The sequence below is a fragment of the Helicoverpa zea genome, chromosome 1, assembly GCF_022581195.2.
Source record: "Helicoverpa zea isolate HzStark_Cry1AcR chromosome 1, ilHelZeax1.1, whole genome shotgun sequence".
Classification (NCBI taxonomy): domain Eukaryota; kingdom Metazoa; phylum Arthropoda; class Insecta; order Lepidoptera; family Noctuidae; genus Helicoverpa; species Helicoverpa zea.
Genome location: NC_061452.1, coordinates 1,061,305 through 1,079,816, shown reverse-complemented (window position 1 = coordinate 1,079,816; position 18,512 = coordinate 1,061,305). Strand labels below are relative to the sequence as shown.

The 18,512-nt window shown below is 38.0% G+C and overlaps 1 protein-coding gene across 7 annotated transcripts in view; it reads left to right on the top strand.

The window, feature by feature from the left end:
* The window catches only part of LOC124633911 (obscurin), a 121,077-nt gene that overhangs the window by 68,151 nt on the left and 34,414 nt on the right, over positions 1-18,512 (top strand). For 6 of the 7 annotated variants that reach the window (XM_047169329.1, XM_047169323.1, XM_047169285.1 and 3 more), the window contains 9 exons: positions 2,772-2,942; positions 3,295-3,460; positions 13,412-13,504; positions 13,619-13,921; positions 14,903-15,056; positions 15,144-16,121; positions 16,207-17,019; positions 17,316-17,561; positions 18,152-18,293. In XM_047169329.1, the coding sequence (XP_047025285.1) occupies positions 2,772-2,942; positions 3,295-3,460; positions 13,412-13,504; positions 13,619-13,921; positions 14,903-15,056; positions 15,144-16,121; positions 16,207-17,019; positions 17,316-17,561; positions 18,152-18,293 (3,066 nt within the window). The remainder of the gene's footprint in view (positions 1-2,771; positions 2,943-3,294; positions 3,461-13,411; positions 13,505-13,618; positions 13,922-14,902; positions 15,057-15,143; positions 16,122-16,206; positions 17,020-17,315; positions 17,562-18,151; positions 18,294-18,512) is intronic. The other variant, XM_047169293.1, reaches the window with a different exon arrangement.

Here is an 18,512-nt window from a genome sequence, read left to right as displayed (position 1 = left end):
TTACATCTTTGACACTCTTTGAGTCTTCTTAAGTATCGTCATCTACTTCAATTATAATTAGAACCATCCTTGTTCATTTGAATCCTTTTAACGGCAAATCTATTTCATTCCTATTTTCCATTTCGCAGGTATGCTGAAAGAGATTTTTTTAGAAATAAGCATTACGTTTTTTAATTCTTTCTTCCCTGTCGTGTTTCTATGTATATCGTGTGATCAAAACTTCATAAATAATAGATGTTGCTACCTGTAAACATTTTCACAGGTTTTCTGTTATATTTATGCCAAAATATTTACACGTGTTTCAACTTCTAATCTCTCTCACTTTATGTTGGTATTCTTGGCATTATGTTTCTGGAGACTTATTAAATGCTTGTTAAACCTTTTCAGTGGTCATGAAACTGCAGCAAATGTTGGTAGTGGTCGTAATTGGTTTATTGTTTTTGGATGAACTCCTATATGAATTACAGCACTTGTGACAAATATGTTCTTGCTAGCTAGATTTATGCTTCTATAAGTACAATTTTACCTACGTTGCAGAATCAATCTTAGACTTGAGTTACGCTGCAAAAAAAATCTCGTACTTATATTTCAATTTCTTGTCATCCTTATTCATTATTTCATCCATGTTTCAGCTCATCATATTCCTCAACACCGCTAATTTAATTAAACTCTCTTTCAAAACGAAACATCACATCGCCTCGCATCATTAGCGCGAACATTTTTATCCAAACAATTTGGAACACCCGTCAAAACTTCATCAGCATCCTCGAGCCTTACCAAATGATGACAGGAATCGAGGATATGACCAACTTATTCAGGACGATGTATTAAGTTATCAACGGCATCGTAATTTGGCAGGAGTTCATGGATACTTGCCTGTCTTCTCTGACTTCCGTGTCAACAAACTGTGCTCGCTCATCTTTTGTTTTTAGGATCATGTTTCTTCCTTATTTCATGTTTGTTGAGGTTCCATATTTAGCGTTACTTAGCTTTTGTGTTCGTCATTATTGGAAATGTATTTGCGGAAGGTTCGTTGGTTCGCTTTTATGGATTTTATTTTGGGATTATTGAAAAGTGAAATTGTGATTCACTTAAGGTCATTGAAATTGTTCGTCACTTGATGTCTTATGAGTCTTTATCATTTTCTGACTGGCTACGTATAAAATTCACCTTGGACAGCTGCCGATTCTTAAGACCACTTCTTAACGGCTCATGTACTTCTGATTAATGCTAACTGTTCGTTGGACATCCCTATAATAATAAATATCTATAATTTCAACATACAGCTTTAAGCCAAGTCATTGTCACCATTCAATTTATTTGACAATGCAAGATGCAAATAATATTTAATGGCCTTACAAATATGGATTTGCATTATTCAGGAAGTTATGGTACAGTATTATTGTGTTTCATGATATGATTGTCAAATAATGTGAAACAACAATTCATACAAAGTTTGGGATATGATTTGACTTCTTTATTTAGGTAAGTGATAGCAGATTTATCTATCAGATTGATCTAACAATAAACAAAATTGCCAGCTTATTGATTCTTTATTAATTCTCATTTTTACATTCCTTGTTATAGTCACTCTTAAGCCACAAACATTGCGTTATAGTTTCACCAACTATACCATCTCTCAAAGACTGCACCAATATGATTCATTTCTGTCCCTCCTATTATAAACCAAGCAAACATCTTGTGTAATAACTCAAAGTTGATAGGCATGTCTGCAGCATCCAATATATCAGGGCACGTCCAATTATTCCCACTTGTCTACCCGCGGTGTATGCCAGAACGATATAGTTAGGTGTTTAGTCAAAACTGCCAACAACTTGTCCAGGTAGAAGGTGGATTTGGCAGGATGTACCCTTGTCTTCGGATGAGGAGTCGTTAGAAGTATGACAAGTTGCCCGTCTATTTTTGGAGTAGATGGTTGGTAGATTTTAATCATCAAGGTAGATCAAAAGGTTGTTCCTTATTGATAGTTTAATCTAGAGTTTATGAAATCTCGTCATTATTTAAAATGTTAATGAAAAAATACGTGTAATTTTCTTACGATTTTGTAGTCTGAGTTGGTCAGCCAGAACACACCCGACCTTTTATGATTCGTTTCAGCATTTGGTAGTGTCAGCCTATTGACCATGACGAAAACTTCTCGAATATGGAAGCATTGAGCTTCACACCTTGACTTCCAGCATATCACGACCTTCCAAACCTCGTGCTACCTCTCCATTCACTATTATAGACGCTCCCACGCTCTCACCTCTTGGCATGCTACCGCGCGTTCTCGCTCTGAATCACAGTAGAAAAATACTCGCTAATTTATTATAATGTTTATCATTTGAACCCTCACGGTGACGTCATAATGTTCAAGCGTGTGCTGATCGACATATGTGTCTATTGATCTTGAAAGATACAGTTATTTGATCTTCGGGGGATACGTCATTTTGTCTTCGCGATAGGTGGCTATTTTATTTTCTTTTTCAGGTATTTCCGTAATTGAAATTTGCGTGGTTTAAGCTTTAAATATACAGTTATAATAAAATTATTAATATACTTTGTATCCCATGAATTAAGCCTTAAAAAATATCTCCACATTATCTCCATAGCAACGTTTTTCCTATTTTTGTCTTTTAAAATTAGAATAAGAATCAAAAGCAAAGTCCCTGTTGCCTTATTTATTTACAGGTATGAGGACTCTACAGAATCTCTTCAAACAAAATTACTTGCTTTTTAAAATAAGACTAACCAGCAGCCTCACCCCCCAGGGCCGTGGTACGAGAGCTGGTAGAGACAGAGGAAGAGTTTGGTCGCGACATGCAGCAAGTAGTCTCCCGGTACATGAAGCCCATCGACAAGGCCACCACGCCCAAAGCCGTGTTCGACAACCGAGAGCTGCTGTTCTCCAACTTCAGGCAGATCTGCGAGTTTCATAATACGTGAGTACTTCATCACCATCAACCTTTTTTCGTTTCACTGCAGGGGCCTTCGCTCACAGAGAAGATGAGCGTTAGTACTTGCAACAATAATATTATATAAATCTAAAAATCTTATACATACGTACGTACTTTAGGACTGCCCTCTAATAAATTGCGATAGAAAACTATTTGAAAACCACTTCATTTATTGAAAAGGCACCGACAATTATCATCTCACTAATACCTAGCTGCAATTCTAATGAATTGTGTTTTTTTGTTTAAACTCAAGCGGTACCGCTCCATCCAGCTGTATAAAACCTAATCCTATGTGAAAGGCTATCCAGAGTATACTTAAAACCTCTATTCCTTTCAGGGTCCTACTAGAAGGCATCAAATACTACGCGAGCGAACCGAAAATGCTCGGGCGAGCACTATTACGAATGGAGCGCGAATTCGACAAGCACGTCGGCTACTGCCGCGACGAGCCGAGGGCACAGCATCTGCTGGCCACTAACCCTGTCGTCAATAAATACTTCCAGGTCAGTTTACAATATAACTTCATTCGGACACCAGGATAAAATGTGTAAGAAAAGATTACGTGGATTCGAACATCTTAAAGTTCAAGTTATGCTATTAAAACTAGCGACATCTGTTGTGTTTTCATAACACTTCGTGCCAAATGTTGTTATAAATGCCATCTAGTGGTGGTTAGCCTAACTTTATGTGATAAACGCAGCGCCATCTACAAATAAATTTATGCAATACAGCAGCAGCCGCCATATTGATTTTCTGAGATTTGTTTGAAACGCTCAATAGATGGCGGAATGTGTTTCACAAAATCTATGAAATCGATCTATTTATACTTTCTGGTTGATTTAGGAGAATTTGTAAGCTACCCATTGATTGAATCCATTGAAGATGTAATCATTGTCACAATTAGTTGGGACACGTCTGTCAATCTTGCATAGGTTTATTGCTCGGCAGTAACAGTTTCTAAATAAGTGAAATTCCGACTCCGCCTAAGCAATTGATCTGCAATTCCCAGTGTTTGATGGCGTGAGGATAGCCGGGCGCCGGCAGGCTCGGGAGTTAGGCAGTCAGCCAACAACTAGAATAGTTCGGATGCCGCGTCGGCCCGCGGTATGAGTGCTGTCAATTCGTTAACTCATATCGAGGGCAATCACACTATTTCTACTATAAACACGATAATATTAGAATACTTTGGCTAGGAATATGATAAATAGATAGCATAAATCAGCTGACTTCGTTGTGTAAGATTTGCAGATAGATCTAGAGATAAGTGGGAGTAGGTGCCTAAACAACCACAGGGTTTCGTTTTTCAATCGATTGTTTTCGCTGTAAGTAAGATGGGAAGTTATCAGACTTTGGCTGACTAAAAGTTTTGCACACATGATCGGCACGGCACAGTACTTTTTATATCAGGGGCGAAGGGAAAAAGGGTTCTACTGACCGTAGCATCGGTTTAACCGTCCCATTATTATTTGAGTAATTTGTATACTTCATAGACTTTTTTTTTTTTTTTTTTAAAGTATTATTTATTTTATTGTTGGGTTCAGTTTATGTACATATTTACATGACGTAAAAAAAAGCCTTATTTATACATATATACAACTAAAAAATGGCATCAAAAAACTCCTCATCGCTGCCCACCGGGAGTGTACCCAAGAGGCTGGCAGCATTGCCACGTTGGATGGCAATGCTTAATTTTTGACCAAAATAAAAACCAGCCTTTGGGTCACTTGAAGTGTCAGCAAGACACTAAATGACTTCATAGACTAAATGTAAAGGATTACCGCTCTTATCACGGATTTAGCCCAAAAATATAAAAAATCTTTAAATTTTAATAGAAAAACTCTCAGTAATTTCGGGAGTAAAATATGTTATGCTAAAACGTGACTTCTAAACGTTAGAGGTGCAAAATGACAAGACTCAACAATCTACGTAATGATTACGCGTGCGCACACAAAATATTTTGTTAATAACTTTTAAAATATTATCTATATGCTGACGCTTGTTTACTTAAACGATTCTTAAAGTGGTTTGAGTCGAAAAGAAGACGGATGTAAACGTGGTTGAGCTTTGAATTTTCCCAAGTACTACTATACCTAATGCAATGAGGAGAAGGAATGCAGAGGTGCAAAAGAGACTATTCGCTTCTACACCGATTCTGCTGGTGATGCGGGAACTATCGTAACAACTGCGTGAATTCTTAGTATTAATAACTTCTAGGTATTCGAAGATTCATTAATGTTCTTTAGAGTGATCGTGGTAGTTGCAAAGCAGTTAATTTTGCTGGATTTGTAGTTCCAGTTGATTTCAATAAGGAAGATTTTCCTACGTAGACTTTCAGACTTATGTCGTTTAACCTTCACGTATAATAGACTGATTGCGTTATTCTTGTACCAGAATGGTGCTGAAAATATCGTGTCTATCAACAAACAGTTTATATGATTAAAAATGAGTTCAGGGCGCTGAAGAAATATTACCGATGGCAGTTAATATATTGGATGTGAAGGAACGTATATCAAATGTCGTGAACTGACCCTGATGCAAACCAAATCATATAACTGCGGGAGACGTAGCGTGCTGTTTCAAAATGATATTTTGAAATATTCAGATGTTTCAACAACTGAATAAAACTCCATCGCCCCGAAAGCCTACTTATTGCTCAAATTATTTGAAAACATACAGTTCCCCTTTCCCTGTATAGACAAAAAAACCATCAATGTCTACAAAGTCTTTGTTTTCCTGGCGTAGTCATCATCATCTCTCGAGCCTTTTTCCCAACTGTGTTGGGGTCGTCTTCCTGACATAGCTTGATTATTTGGTGGCTTGGTTTCCATAGCTATATCTTAATGCTTAAAGGGGCTTATTTACTAGATGGAAAACCTCGATCGTCTTCTCCTTCATATAGTTTTTTCCATAATTCCACCAGAACTTTAATTTCCAGTCAACAGTTTCATAAACCATCAGCAACTACTTACAAAACGGTGCACCATTAATTTCCATCATAAACTTTAGCACCATTACCGGAACCTATGAAAATTTTACCGTGTAAAACAATAGTTTTTAAAGCTCGTTAAATACAAGGCGGCTGCCAAGTACGTAATCTGTGAGGTAAACTGCACTGTGTTTACTGAGAACCGTGGATATAAGCCAACTGTGGTACTGTGTTAGCGTAGCTAGGTGCCATTTTGACTTTTCTGGACGTGATTGGAATAACTAGTAGGAAAAAAAAGTATGTACAAGTTTCTTCTAAAACTAAAATATTTACTTACATGTTTTTATTTACAATAGCGAGAGTAATTGTTTGAGATCCTGCTGAGAATCGAACCTCAGTTCGCTCTTAAGAGCGCAGGAGCAGCATCTTTCATAATTAGTAGTGTTTGAAGTCATGGCCAGTTAATATCTTAATTATAATAATTATAGATATCTTTTTCAGTGAGCATATGTAGTGTTACTAAAAATGGTGATCACTATCGATACACACGAAATTTTCCTTGCTCAATAACTCCATTGAAGTCTTTCAACATCTACAGGAAGCGAGTGGGCAAAAGCGATTGCAAATATTTCTCCAATACCACAACTCTGTATTTATTAGAACGGTCATATTTCACTCAATAATGACGCCTATTTAGTTACAAAATGAAATGTTCTGGATGCTCCACCAATGAGTATTTAGTCAAAATAAGCGTCAATATAAAATCCTACGCAAGCCATCGTCACGATTGAGTCAAATCCAGAAATAATGTAACAGTCGTTTATTCTCGCGTGTCTATGCTTCCTTTGTGCAATTTCCACGGCGCAGTCATCACTACAAATGACTGTTGATTCGCGGTTACTTATAGCCCCAAATGATGATGTAAAGGGCAATTAATGGATCGTTAGAGATCTTTGTCTTTACCACATTTTAGTCTGTCGTTTTATATGCCTACCATATTTATATCCGTCCCTGTCAAAGAAAATTGCTCCCTATTCAAACAAAACTTAAGGCGACTTATTTCCTTGCAAGAGAGATGATCAGATTGAAGCTCAGTAATGTATTGAACTCACCATTACCAAACTATAGATAGGTACCAAAAACTTTTCTCAACAAATTGAAAACATGTTATTCAAGCATTGTGATTATTCATCGTGTTTCTAATTCAGTGCAATTGGGTGCATTGCAAAGTAGTGTCAGACACAAATAGACGGTTCCACTACTTTCCGTGGGTAGTAGATGACAACTGTAGATACCAGGAAAACAGACAGATACATCTGTTAATTATCATTGCTATCAATACAATTTTGTTGAAGTCACTAACCTCATTACTTTTTGCTTGTGAACGTTTGAAAATACCAGAATCGAATCGTCTGATATTATTCAGTCTGAAAATGAAAACTTATTCGCCTACGATAGGATGATACAGCTCCTGAGCAAAGCTTTGTAAGTTGTTTTTGTAAAACTTAAAAGAAACTAACTGAGGAGGAAAAGCGACAAGTGACAAGGCACTTTCATTAATTTAGCTCAGCTAGCTTTTTAATTAAAGCTCTAAGCTTTATAAACAGATTTCGTCTTGGCATCTCCGTCTCGTTCGCGTCAGTTTAATTAATTTGCTAGACGTCTACCTGTAGTACGACGATGACATTACATTAAGAGTGCATGCTTTTCATAACAAAGGGGTCACTGCTGACGCCGCCCACGTCTCACTGTTTGTTATCAAGGATGTTTCAAGGTTTGTTTGTCGACCTTGCGACGGAGCCGTCCCGTGTTCCCCGGTAGATAACACAACACGTCACCGGTGAAATGGCGTTATCCTCTAAAAATCATCGTGTGTGCGGGTGTTCTATGTTTAGCGGGCACAGAGTACAGGGCCAGGAGTGGAGCAGTCGCTTGGAAGACGCGGACGCGACCACCTCGCTCTCCAGCGCTTGTACGACCTTCGACCACTCGCCGAGTGAAGTGTGTGACTGTGATTGTGTTCTCGTGATACCTTTACCGACCGCCTCGCGCTCAGGTACGACTATAACATCACAATTAGCAATGGACGCTTTATAATTAGACGGGCTGTGGGCTGTGGCGAAAATATCGTGATTTTTTCCCCTTCGTTTCAATGTTACGGGTGTAGTGTTACCAGCAACGCGTCTGGTTTATTTCTAGTGCGGCGTGGGTGGATGAGTTTCGCGGCAATGTTATATTTTTCTGGTCCGGCGCGCTGTGTGCACGGAACAGCGCGCGCGCAGGATCTGCGCTAAAGCCGCGCCGGATGACCTTGAACCAATTTTTGCCTGTGTTTTTAGGGATTAGAGGCGCTAATTATATCTTAGAGTAGCATCTCTATCTACGAATATACATAGCAACCTTTTGCGAGAACAAAGTCTGGCTGTATTTTGTTTTAAAATGCTTTTGATTTATGGCCGTTATTATGTCTGGAGGTTTATAATCCAGCTTGAGCGTCTGATGCCCAATATAAAATGTATATCAAAATAATCTGGTTGCTAGCCAGTTTGTTGTTGCAGTGTTGTGCAAAAGTCAACCAAACAGTTATGTATAGATCTGATGCTCTGCTATGTGTTGTTGTGTTTTGGCTTTCATAAACATTGTTATAACGAAGACAAATTATCATGTCTTCATAAGACGCTTCACCCTTATTCAATGTTCCAACGTAATATGTCTTCAAACAATGTCCAACAGAACATCCTATGTTTCTATTTAAAAGTCGATAAGTTTTCAATGAAAATCACTAGAATGTAGTTTACGATCCTCACAAATATTCTAGAGTATCGAGAAATTAATCATAGGTGGTATTCTTGCCAAAAATACTGACCCTGTTCCCACACAACTGAAACTATTCGCATCACATTATTGTTCTACTGATGGAAGGCATCAAATAAAAGACAGTCGAGACATTTTGCAGAAAAAATAAATATTTTAGATTTTCTTGTAGGCTTTGGATGTACTCCATAGACTGTTATTCCAATATAAATTGCAGTAACACGATTGTAAACTTTACAACATTTGCATAAAGCTTATAATGGCTTGCGTGGATCAATGAACAGGCGCAAATGTAAAACAGTCATTGCCCTAATTATTTATAGAGGTTACGACACCGAGATTTTACGTTAATCCCCTGTAATTCATTTTGATTGCTCTCCTAGTTAGAGATCTGTAATTGAACATTGAAATGGAGTAGAGAGAAGACTTGGTTGACTATCGGATTCAGGTGAAAATCATTCATATTTTGCCCTTGCTGCTCGCTTATCTTCATTGTCCAAGAAACATGGTGGTCCAAATACCATTCCTAAAGCAGTTTGAGCCATAAAAGTACCCCGAATAATATTTAGGATATTATTCGGGGTACTTTTAGTTCTACATACCAAATATTCATTGACAACCAAACCAAACGTTATTATCATTATGCAGTCTATTTACAATAGGAATGCTTATACCTATAACAACAACCCACCTGCCCGCGTTGTTTGTCAAGCTAATAATCCCTTGGTATGAGGAAGACGAAGACTATAAACAATCCCTACTAATATTATAAATGCGAAAGTATGTTTGTCTGTTACGCTTTCACATCTAAACCACTGAACTGATTTTAATAAAATTTGGTACAGAGATAGAGTTGACCTTGAGAAAGAATATAGGATAGTTTTTATCCCGGACTTTTGAGAGTTCTCGTGGAAACGCGATATAACCGAACTCGACGCTGACGAAGCCCCCGGGGGAAATCTAGTTATAAATGATTATTTGGTATAAAATATCAACGGAATTAAAAAGTCATGGTGGCCTAGTGGGTAAAAAACCAACCTCTCAAGTATAAGGGCGTGGGTTTGATTCCAGTTCAGACAAGTACCAATGCAACTTTCCCAAGTTTGTACGTACTTACGAAGTATATCTTGGACACCAATGATTGTGTTTCGGATGGCACGTTAAACTGTAGGCCCCGGCTGTCATTGAACTTCCTTGGCAGTCGTTACGGGTAGTCAGAAGCCAGTAAGTCTGACACCAGTTTAACCAAGGGGTATTGGGTTGCCCGGGTAACTGGTTTGAGGAGGTCACATAGGCAGTCGCTCTTTGTAAAACACTGGTATTCAGCCGCTTTTTGGAACAATGAAACAAGTGTCGAACAAGTGTCTACTAGTGTCAGTGTGACGTTTCATAGGAGCCTGCAAAAGCCTATCTATACTAATATTATAAAGAGGAAAACTCTGTTTGTTTGTTTGGTTGTAATGGATAAACTCAAAAACTACTGGACCGATTTTAAATATTCTTTCACCATTAGAAAGCTATATTATTTGCGAACATAGGCTATATTTTATCCCGGTGCGGGCAGTAGCTCCCACGGGACGCGAGTGAAACCGCGGGAAAACGGCTAGTTTGAAATAAAAACATTTGACTTTAGTTTGAATGGCCTATTGCGGCCTAATGGCAACGACCTTTTAAAAATTTTATTCTCGAAATCGGGATTAATTTCAGAAGGCTTGATTTGTTGAAAAAAGCAGTTTAAAACTTCATCAAAACATCTGCAAAATTGAAAACGGAACTGGTTACCTAAATATTTATTTTCAAATCGCAAGTTTCTTCTGTAATCCGATCAAAACTAACTGAAATGAAAACTTTTCATTCTTGTATTTTTTGTGAGCAAATATTGCGCAAATATTTCGCTTTTAGCGAAGCAGGGCAGTGGTAGCTTATTATGTCAAGGTGTCGTAAATATAAGTTGGTTGTAACGTATGTGCTCAGTTTTGATATATTGTCGGTTCCAATATTACTTGTAACACTGAATTTTCAATTCATTTTGACTGCGTTTCGTGTACTAAATTACATTCGATCATGTATGCTGCTTGTTCTGTTTCTATCGTTAACTTTGTTAAACTCTCAGACGTTTGAATTCTTTTTGTTGTAACATGACAAATATTTCTTCGATTTGCTGAAGATTAACAAAGTAATTCGATCATATACTGTCTTAATCGGTCCTAATCCTAATCGGTGGCAGAAGTAGCATACTTAATATTAATTTACCTTACATTTTTATGAAACCATGGAACACCTGCGAGTAGCACATATCATCTTGTTTTTCCATAAAAGCCTAGGATTTATCTTCAAAACAACTCATGATATTAATCTTTCGCATTAATATTGCACAATGTTTGTATTGATCTTAACTTTTGTTACTGACGTCAGATACCAATTACTATTTACGATGTAATGTGTGTTAAAGAGCTTCTACGAAGCTTGATTTATTTTCAATAATTTCCAACGAAGCCAGTATTTGTTTGCAAATCTGCTTCACCACGGAGTCAGATGCATACCTACTGGTATTATAATATACTTAAATCTGTTTTGAAAACTTAAACACACTTTCTAGTGTCGATTATCAAAACGACATATTCCAATCTTTTATCAGGGTTTGCCTGTAAAAATATTTCCTTTACGCGCGAGTAACTTTCATTTATAAGTGCAGCTCATTATGACTTTATTAATAGGTATTGAAGAATTTAAGTAAAATGTGATTCATAAACTCGCTTGCTTATTTTGTATAGTTATCGGCACGAATCTTGAGCTCTGACCTACATTTGCGCAGAAGTGATTTACTAGGAAAGAACCAATCCCGAGTGACGGCTATGATGCGATGCGCTGCGGGCCAATCACCGCTTTAGCCCGCCCCCGCGCCTCACTTCATACCACAAAAGGGACCCAATAAATTACTTCTGCGCAGTTGTGCCGATAACTATAAAAGCTTTGATCTGTCAGAAACATGCATTTCATCCACTTTATGAACCTACAAAGTGAGTGAATTTGTATCAGATAGGTACATAACATAGAAGCTACTGTAGAGACTTGAAATCAACGTGTGCCAAATCGATTTCAAAATGCCTCTTGAATTTGTGAATCAGAGAAATAGTGCCTTCATTGTGTTTACTAAAGTTTGGCAATCCAATAATCACCTGTGATGTGATATCTCTCTCTTTCCAGCTATTTATCCCACATGGTGGTGGGGTCAGCTTTCCTAATTAACCTGTGATGTGATATGGTGTTGTCTATTACACTTTATCTATTTAGAGTCGAGATCATTGTGATCTATCTGCTAACTACTTTTAAGTCAAAACTTTCTATAGAGCCAGAAAGTAAACACCTGATTGCAATTTTTGTATCTTCTTTAAATTATTATACACATTTAACTAATAGCAACATAGCTACCAACGAGATGAACAATAACAGGCAGGCTACTAGTCTTCTACGATCGTACAAACATGCAACAGAAAGGCAACAATAGGAACGTTTAACGTAAATCTTTGAGCAATAGAAATGTTTTACAACTTAGCAACGAACAGTTTACCGGAGCAGTTGCAACACGGAGTCAATATTCTTCGCGTTGAGCTGGTGCCAACATCGACGAGCAATTAGTGTGACATCCGACGAATGTTTTAGACGCGTCTCCTATTAATTATGCACGTTCGATTGGAACAGACGGCCGTAATGCTGATATTTGTACTACGATTGATATTTTAATAGTAGGCGATAAAGTGATTTAATTGGATCATGGATGCGTCACAGATTTCTTTGAGAATGGACGGAAAGAAGACGTTTTTAACTACGTTCAGCTGACTAATTTCATAAATAGATAAATTAGGATAAAAAAAGAATAGTGTCTGGATTAACGTGACATGGTATTTTCAAATTCAAAACAAATTACCAATATACTCATATTTGTAGACCATTTTTACTGATATATTTCTGCAGATAAATTGGCGCTTAAATAAACATTAGCTTTTTCAATGAAATAGTTGCAATTGTCCAAGTAAATAAGAAAAGCTTAACATATAATGTAGGAGTTCACGCACTTTACATTCGAGATCAAAAAACCGAAACCCTCAAAAATCAACACTTCCAGTTCCACTGCAATTCAGAAGAACGTTATTAATGTTTCCCATTAGATGACGTCACAAGGCCATGCGGTGGGAACGTTTAAAAATAAACTTTTCTATTTTATCGTCAACACGAGATTCATGGAGAAATGGAATGGTGGACTTAAAATAACATGATCTCGTTTATTGGTTTGGTTTATAGCGTCTTCGACTGATTGTTTACCCCAGTTTACATACTATAGATGTTCAGGGTTAGGATCATTATTTTGGTCTTATGCATTGTTGTCAATTATTACATCATATGATTAATCAGAACCCACTAAAGTGAATATTTTGTCATTCATTAGTGTTAGATCTATCAAAAGCCTTCGACACCTTTAACGTTAATTTTTTTGAACATTTTCTATGTTATTGTAGTAATACTAGTTTTACTATGTCTGGTTGATCTGCACAAGCTGTTTTGGCAAGCATCTTGATGTTTTTATTGTTCTTTACCATGTCGCCAAGTTGTGGCTTTTTAATAGATCCGAAGAATGTTACGATTATTTTGGGATTTTATTGTTTTAAAACACGGACCTATTTAATGTTTTTGATGAACATATTTTTGTTCATAGGATTTAGCAGACAGCCTCAGGGACGACAAAGGTATCGCCGAACATCTAAAGCTTCCTATTCAAAGAATCAACGACTATCAGCTATTGCTTAAGGTTGGTTGTTACATACATTTACTAAATCCTCTAATCACTTTTATATTAATGGTGTTTTGGCATCTGCAAGATAAATGGTTTTGTTTCCATTGTCTTAATTTATTTATTTCACAGGAACTCGTAAAATACTCCAAACGGCTAGGCGAAGACTGCACTGACCTCCAGAAAGCCTTGGAACTCTTCCTCAGCGTTCCGAATCGTGCTACCGACAACAAATTCATCGCTAGCATCGAAGGCTTTCGCGGTAACATCTACAAGCTTGGACGTCTGCTCACCCACGACTGGTTTACCGTCACCGACGCCGAAGGGAAGGCGAGAGAGAGATACGTCTTCCTCTTTAAGGCGAGAGTCCTCGTTTGTAAAGTCAAGAGGGTCTCGGATGATCGCTCCGTGTTTGTGCTGAAGGATATTGTCAAGGTTGGTATTATTTTTTTCTAAAATCAGTCCTTTCAGTTTCAAACATCAATTTTGATTATCAATCCTCGATCAAGTTTGAGTTGTAAATGTGAACACCATGTAGCATTTTAACCTTTTTTTATTATTATTTATTCTCATATTCTTTGTCTATTGTGATTCTACATGATCTTCGCATGTTATTATAGTATGTATCAATACATACAAACTGTAATACCTATTATTTTTAAAAAGAGTAACCATGGAGTTTCTTGCCCGTTCTTCTCCATAGGAAGCTACTTTTGGAATGGGCAACTAGAATCAACTAGAATCAACTTTATTTATATTTTTTGACGTTCATAAGTGCTTGTGAAAGCCTAAGTGAAATAAATGATTTGACTTTGACTTTGACTTTGAGTTAATGAGTCAATGAATGAATGCTATTTACTGTTTTGTTATACAGACTATTTCTTACACCCAAATCTGACAGAAAGTTCAATAAGATTTTCCTTCCATTAAGCGCAATGTTCACAGCTGTTTCTCGGGAAACGGCATACTCATTCTAACTATATCCCCATTCACCAACACACGGTCATGCAACTCCAAAAATAGGTCAATAAAAACTGACCATTTGGATATATTCCAGAATTACGTCTGGAATGTACTAGTATTATGTAGTATCCTTTATCTTGACAATTTTATCTACACAGTTAGTGAAAATTAAATGTTGTTGCTACAAGACATTGACATTGTGTCATTGAAATAGCGGCTTGTGATGGCATTGAAGTGTTAATTTTGTTTCGCTATTCTGAAGCTAGGCAAGCTCACGAGATGTCGTCGATTTTGGGTCTTATATTTTAATTTTGTACAATTTTGAATATTTTTCTTTTTAGTTGTAAGTTTTGTGTGTGATATAATAAGTACCGAACCTGAATTTTTGGACGATTTGAGTAAGCTTTATTTTCATGAGTATAAATAAGTAACCCTGTTCCATTTTCCACACAGCTACCGGAGGTTGAAATCAAGGAAAACCCTGCCGAACCGCTTAAGTTCCAACTCTACCAGAAGGATCCACCGCTCGCTGTAACACTTGCCGCACATAAGGAGCAAGTCAAGAACAATTGGCTCGGGGAAATCAGAAAACACGCTAGTGACGTCGGTAAGTAACAGCCTTATATAGCTCTAGATTTCAAAAGTTCCTTTATTTTGGTTTGTATAGTGAAATTTTTACTCGTCCGTCTTCCAGTTGCGCTAGCCGAACACGCAGCAGACGACCTTCAGCTTCTACCAGCAGAAGCGGCTCCAGCCGAACCTGAAGAGAAAAAGAAGAAGAGAGATCACGCTGAGGTCACTCAAGCAGAAGCAGTAGATACCAAAGAAAAACGCTCTCGCGTAGAAGCTACTACTACTCAAGTAGCAACCACTGAGGAAGCCCAACAACTCAAAACTAAAAGAAAAGCGTCGATAGAATCTGAGGTAGCCACTAAAATCTCCAAATCTGAAGTAACAGAAGTATCTTCGGTTAGCGAGGCACAGGAATCTGTTAAAGTCAGCTCAGTTAGCGCTGCAAAGAGTGAAGTCATAAGCGGTTCGGAAACTGTATCTTCTGTGACCGTAGAAAGTTCGAAAGTCACTGAGAAAACCGCGTCAGCTTCACAATCCGCGCAAAGCAGCCAAGTTACAGTAGTAGCGGCTGCATCAGAAGTTAAAGTTGCACAAGCGACTTCTGTGCAAACTTCACAACAAACATCAGTTCAAAGTACAACTGTTGAACAATCGGCTCAAGAGATAAAAGTAGCAAGTGCTCAAAAATCATCAGTTACTGAACAGTCAACAGTTGAAAGCACAGCTCAAAAATCAACAAGTGCTCAGCAATCTAAAACTGAAGCATCTAGTGTAGAATCTAAACAAGAAGTCACATCGGAGAAAACATCGTCCGTTGAACAATCTAGTAAACAAGAATCAGTTTCTGAACTTAAAACACAAACTTCTGTCAAAGAAACAGTTCAGGAAACTGTCGTAGCGTCTCAACAGTCTAATGTACAGGAAGTTAAAACCCAACAATCTGTAGTAGAAGAAAGTAAAGAGAGCACAGAACAAAAGGCCAGTACCACTGGCGTCGAATCTCAACAACAAGTTGTAGGTAACGGTCAAACTGTAACCGCAGAGGAAGTCGTTGAAGACGAGATGTCTAGGTATAGCCGCAGTTCGCGGCTCACTGGAGGTAAGACATTTTCAAATATACTTAGTATATATAACTCACACTTAGGTCTTTAATGACTATGAATATTCTCCCATTAACTTCACAGAGTACTCCAGTAGCAGCCGAACATTATCAAGTGGGGGTCGCTACGAGTCGTCGTCTACATACGACAGCGGCAGCGGCCTGACGTCATCATACTCGCGACGTGAAAGCGGATCGCGTTTAGAAGCCTCCAAGTACGAGTCAGGTGGAGCCTTAGAAGGAACCGCCTCTTCTCGCTACGAGTCTAAGTACTCTTCAAGAACCGAAGGAGGCTCCAAATATGGAATAGAATCCAGCTACGAAAGCAAGTCTGAGTCTGGATCGAAATATGGTACTGAATACGATGCCGCCAGCAAGCTTGACAGCATTGCATCTAAGTATGGAATCGAATCTAACATTGAAAGCAAAACTGAAAGGTCAGCTTACGCTATTGAGGGCGACTCAGCGAGCAAGATTGACAGCATTGCTTCAAAGTACGCTTCTAAAAGAAATAGCATCAAGTCTAGCTTAGACAGTGATAAGATCGAGGCAAGTCTAGAAGCAAAATACGAAAGTAAGATCGAAAGCTCTACCTACGGTATTGAGTCAGATACCACGAGCAAGATTGACAGCATCGCCTCTAAGTATGCTTCTAAGAGAAACAGCATCAAAGCCAGCATTGACGGCGACAAGATTGAATCCATTTCGTCGAAGTCCGAAAGTAGCTATGAGACAGTCAAAAATGGAGGCTCCTCTTACGAAAGCAGGTCTTCTAAGAAATCTATAGCCAATGGCTCAGTTAGCACTGGCTATGAAACTGCCAGGTCCATTTCTAAATCTGAATCTCAAGATGGCAAGCCAGTCTTCGAGAAGACTTTACAAGGCCAGAACATTGAGCGTAAGTACTTGCACCGGACGACACGTCACATCTCAGTAGACACACAATTAGTGCTTGTACATAACGCTTGTAGAACACTAACTTACACAACGCATTACTTTAACAACGCTTTGTAAACGATACATTATTTCCTTTCTATCGATGTAAGAGTTCGTACGGTTAACTTTGGGATGTTTATCAAACTCAATTTTACTAGTGAATTTTTGAATGGGCAATTTTGTTGTAAAGTCCTGTTATAAAGTCATCGAAATAAACATAACCGTACGAACTCCCATAACCAAGCTTTGAATCCCCAGCCGGCGAGAACGCCGTCTTCGAATGCCTTCTGCGCGACGCCAAGGATGTCAAGGTCAAATGGTTGAAGGACAACAAGCCCATGGGCGACCGCCTCATGGACCGTTGTTCCATCTCCATTGAGAACGATGGCAGCTTCAAGTTGGAACTCAAGCACTGCAGGGAGGAAGACGCGGGAGTCTATACCGCTATTGCTGAAAATGTGAAAGGAAATGCCCATTGCACGGCTCAGTTAGTCGTGCAGGAGTGTGAGTGAATTTTCAGTTTCTTTTGAGGGTTTGAAGGAAATGGTGGTGTAAGTAGTAGGACAAGCTTGCGTCTCACAGTAACATCGGGTACATTGTTAACTTGCGCTCTAAAGCTATGAGTTAAAATAGCTTTTCCCCCCATTACCTACCATTTTCATTCAAACCCAATCATCAATTTAATTAAAATATTCTTTATTTTAATTATTGGAATAAGAATTATCTGTCCTTGAGTTACTGTATGCATGCTCACCGCGATCACCGATTAAGACATTGTAAAGCGTATAACAAGTAGTTTGGAATCTGATCAAATACCTCTATAAATAATTTTCCTGTATTTTGCACTTATTTCAGTATTGTTGTACACGTGTTTATTTTACTCACAATTATTATAACCCGCATTTTTATCTATATGCCCACAGACATACCTCTACAATATGTGTATGTCTGTGTATAATATTTGAGGTATGATTTAACTCAACTATTCTTATGGAAGAAATTCTGATTATTTTCATTTCAAAATTGTTTGAGCCGCCTCAAATGCTTGTTTCATACAATGTTCTAATGTCCAAAATCCCGTGAACAAATTCTAGTGACTCCTGAAGAGCGCAAGGAGAGGAATGCTCTGAAGGCGCCCTACTTCCTCGTGGCTCTGAAGGATACTGAGATTATGGAGAACACGTACTTGCGCTTCATGGTCAATGTCAAGGGCGATCCCAATCCTGAGGTCAAGTTGTAAGTAAATAAGAACACTGCGTTAATATCTAGATGGTGTAATTTATATTTGTTCCAAGTTTCTAGAGTAGTATGTTAAAAATAATATCTAACAAGAAGACAGTTCGCTTTTCATAATTATTATGTTTTGGAAAAACAAGTCAGTTCTATTAAATTTTCTTTAAAATAGCTCTTTAATTTTTGAGAAGAGTTTCTGTATCGAATATTACTAATTGTCGT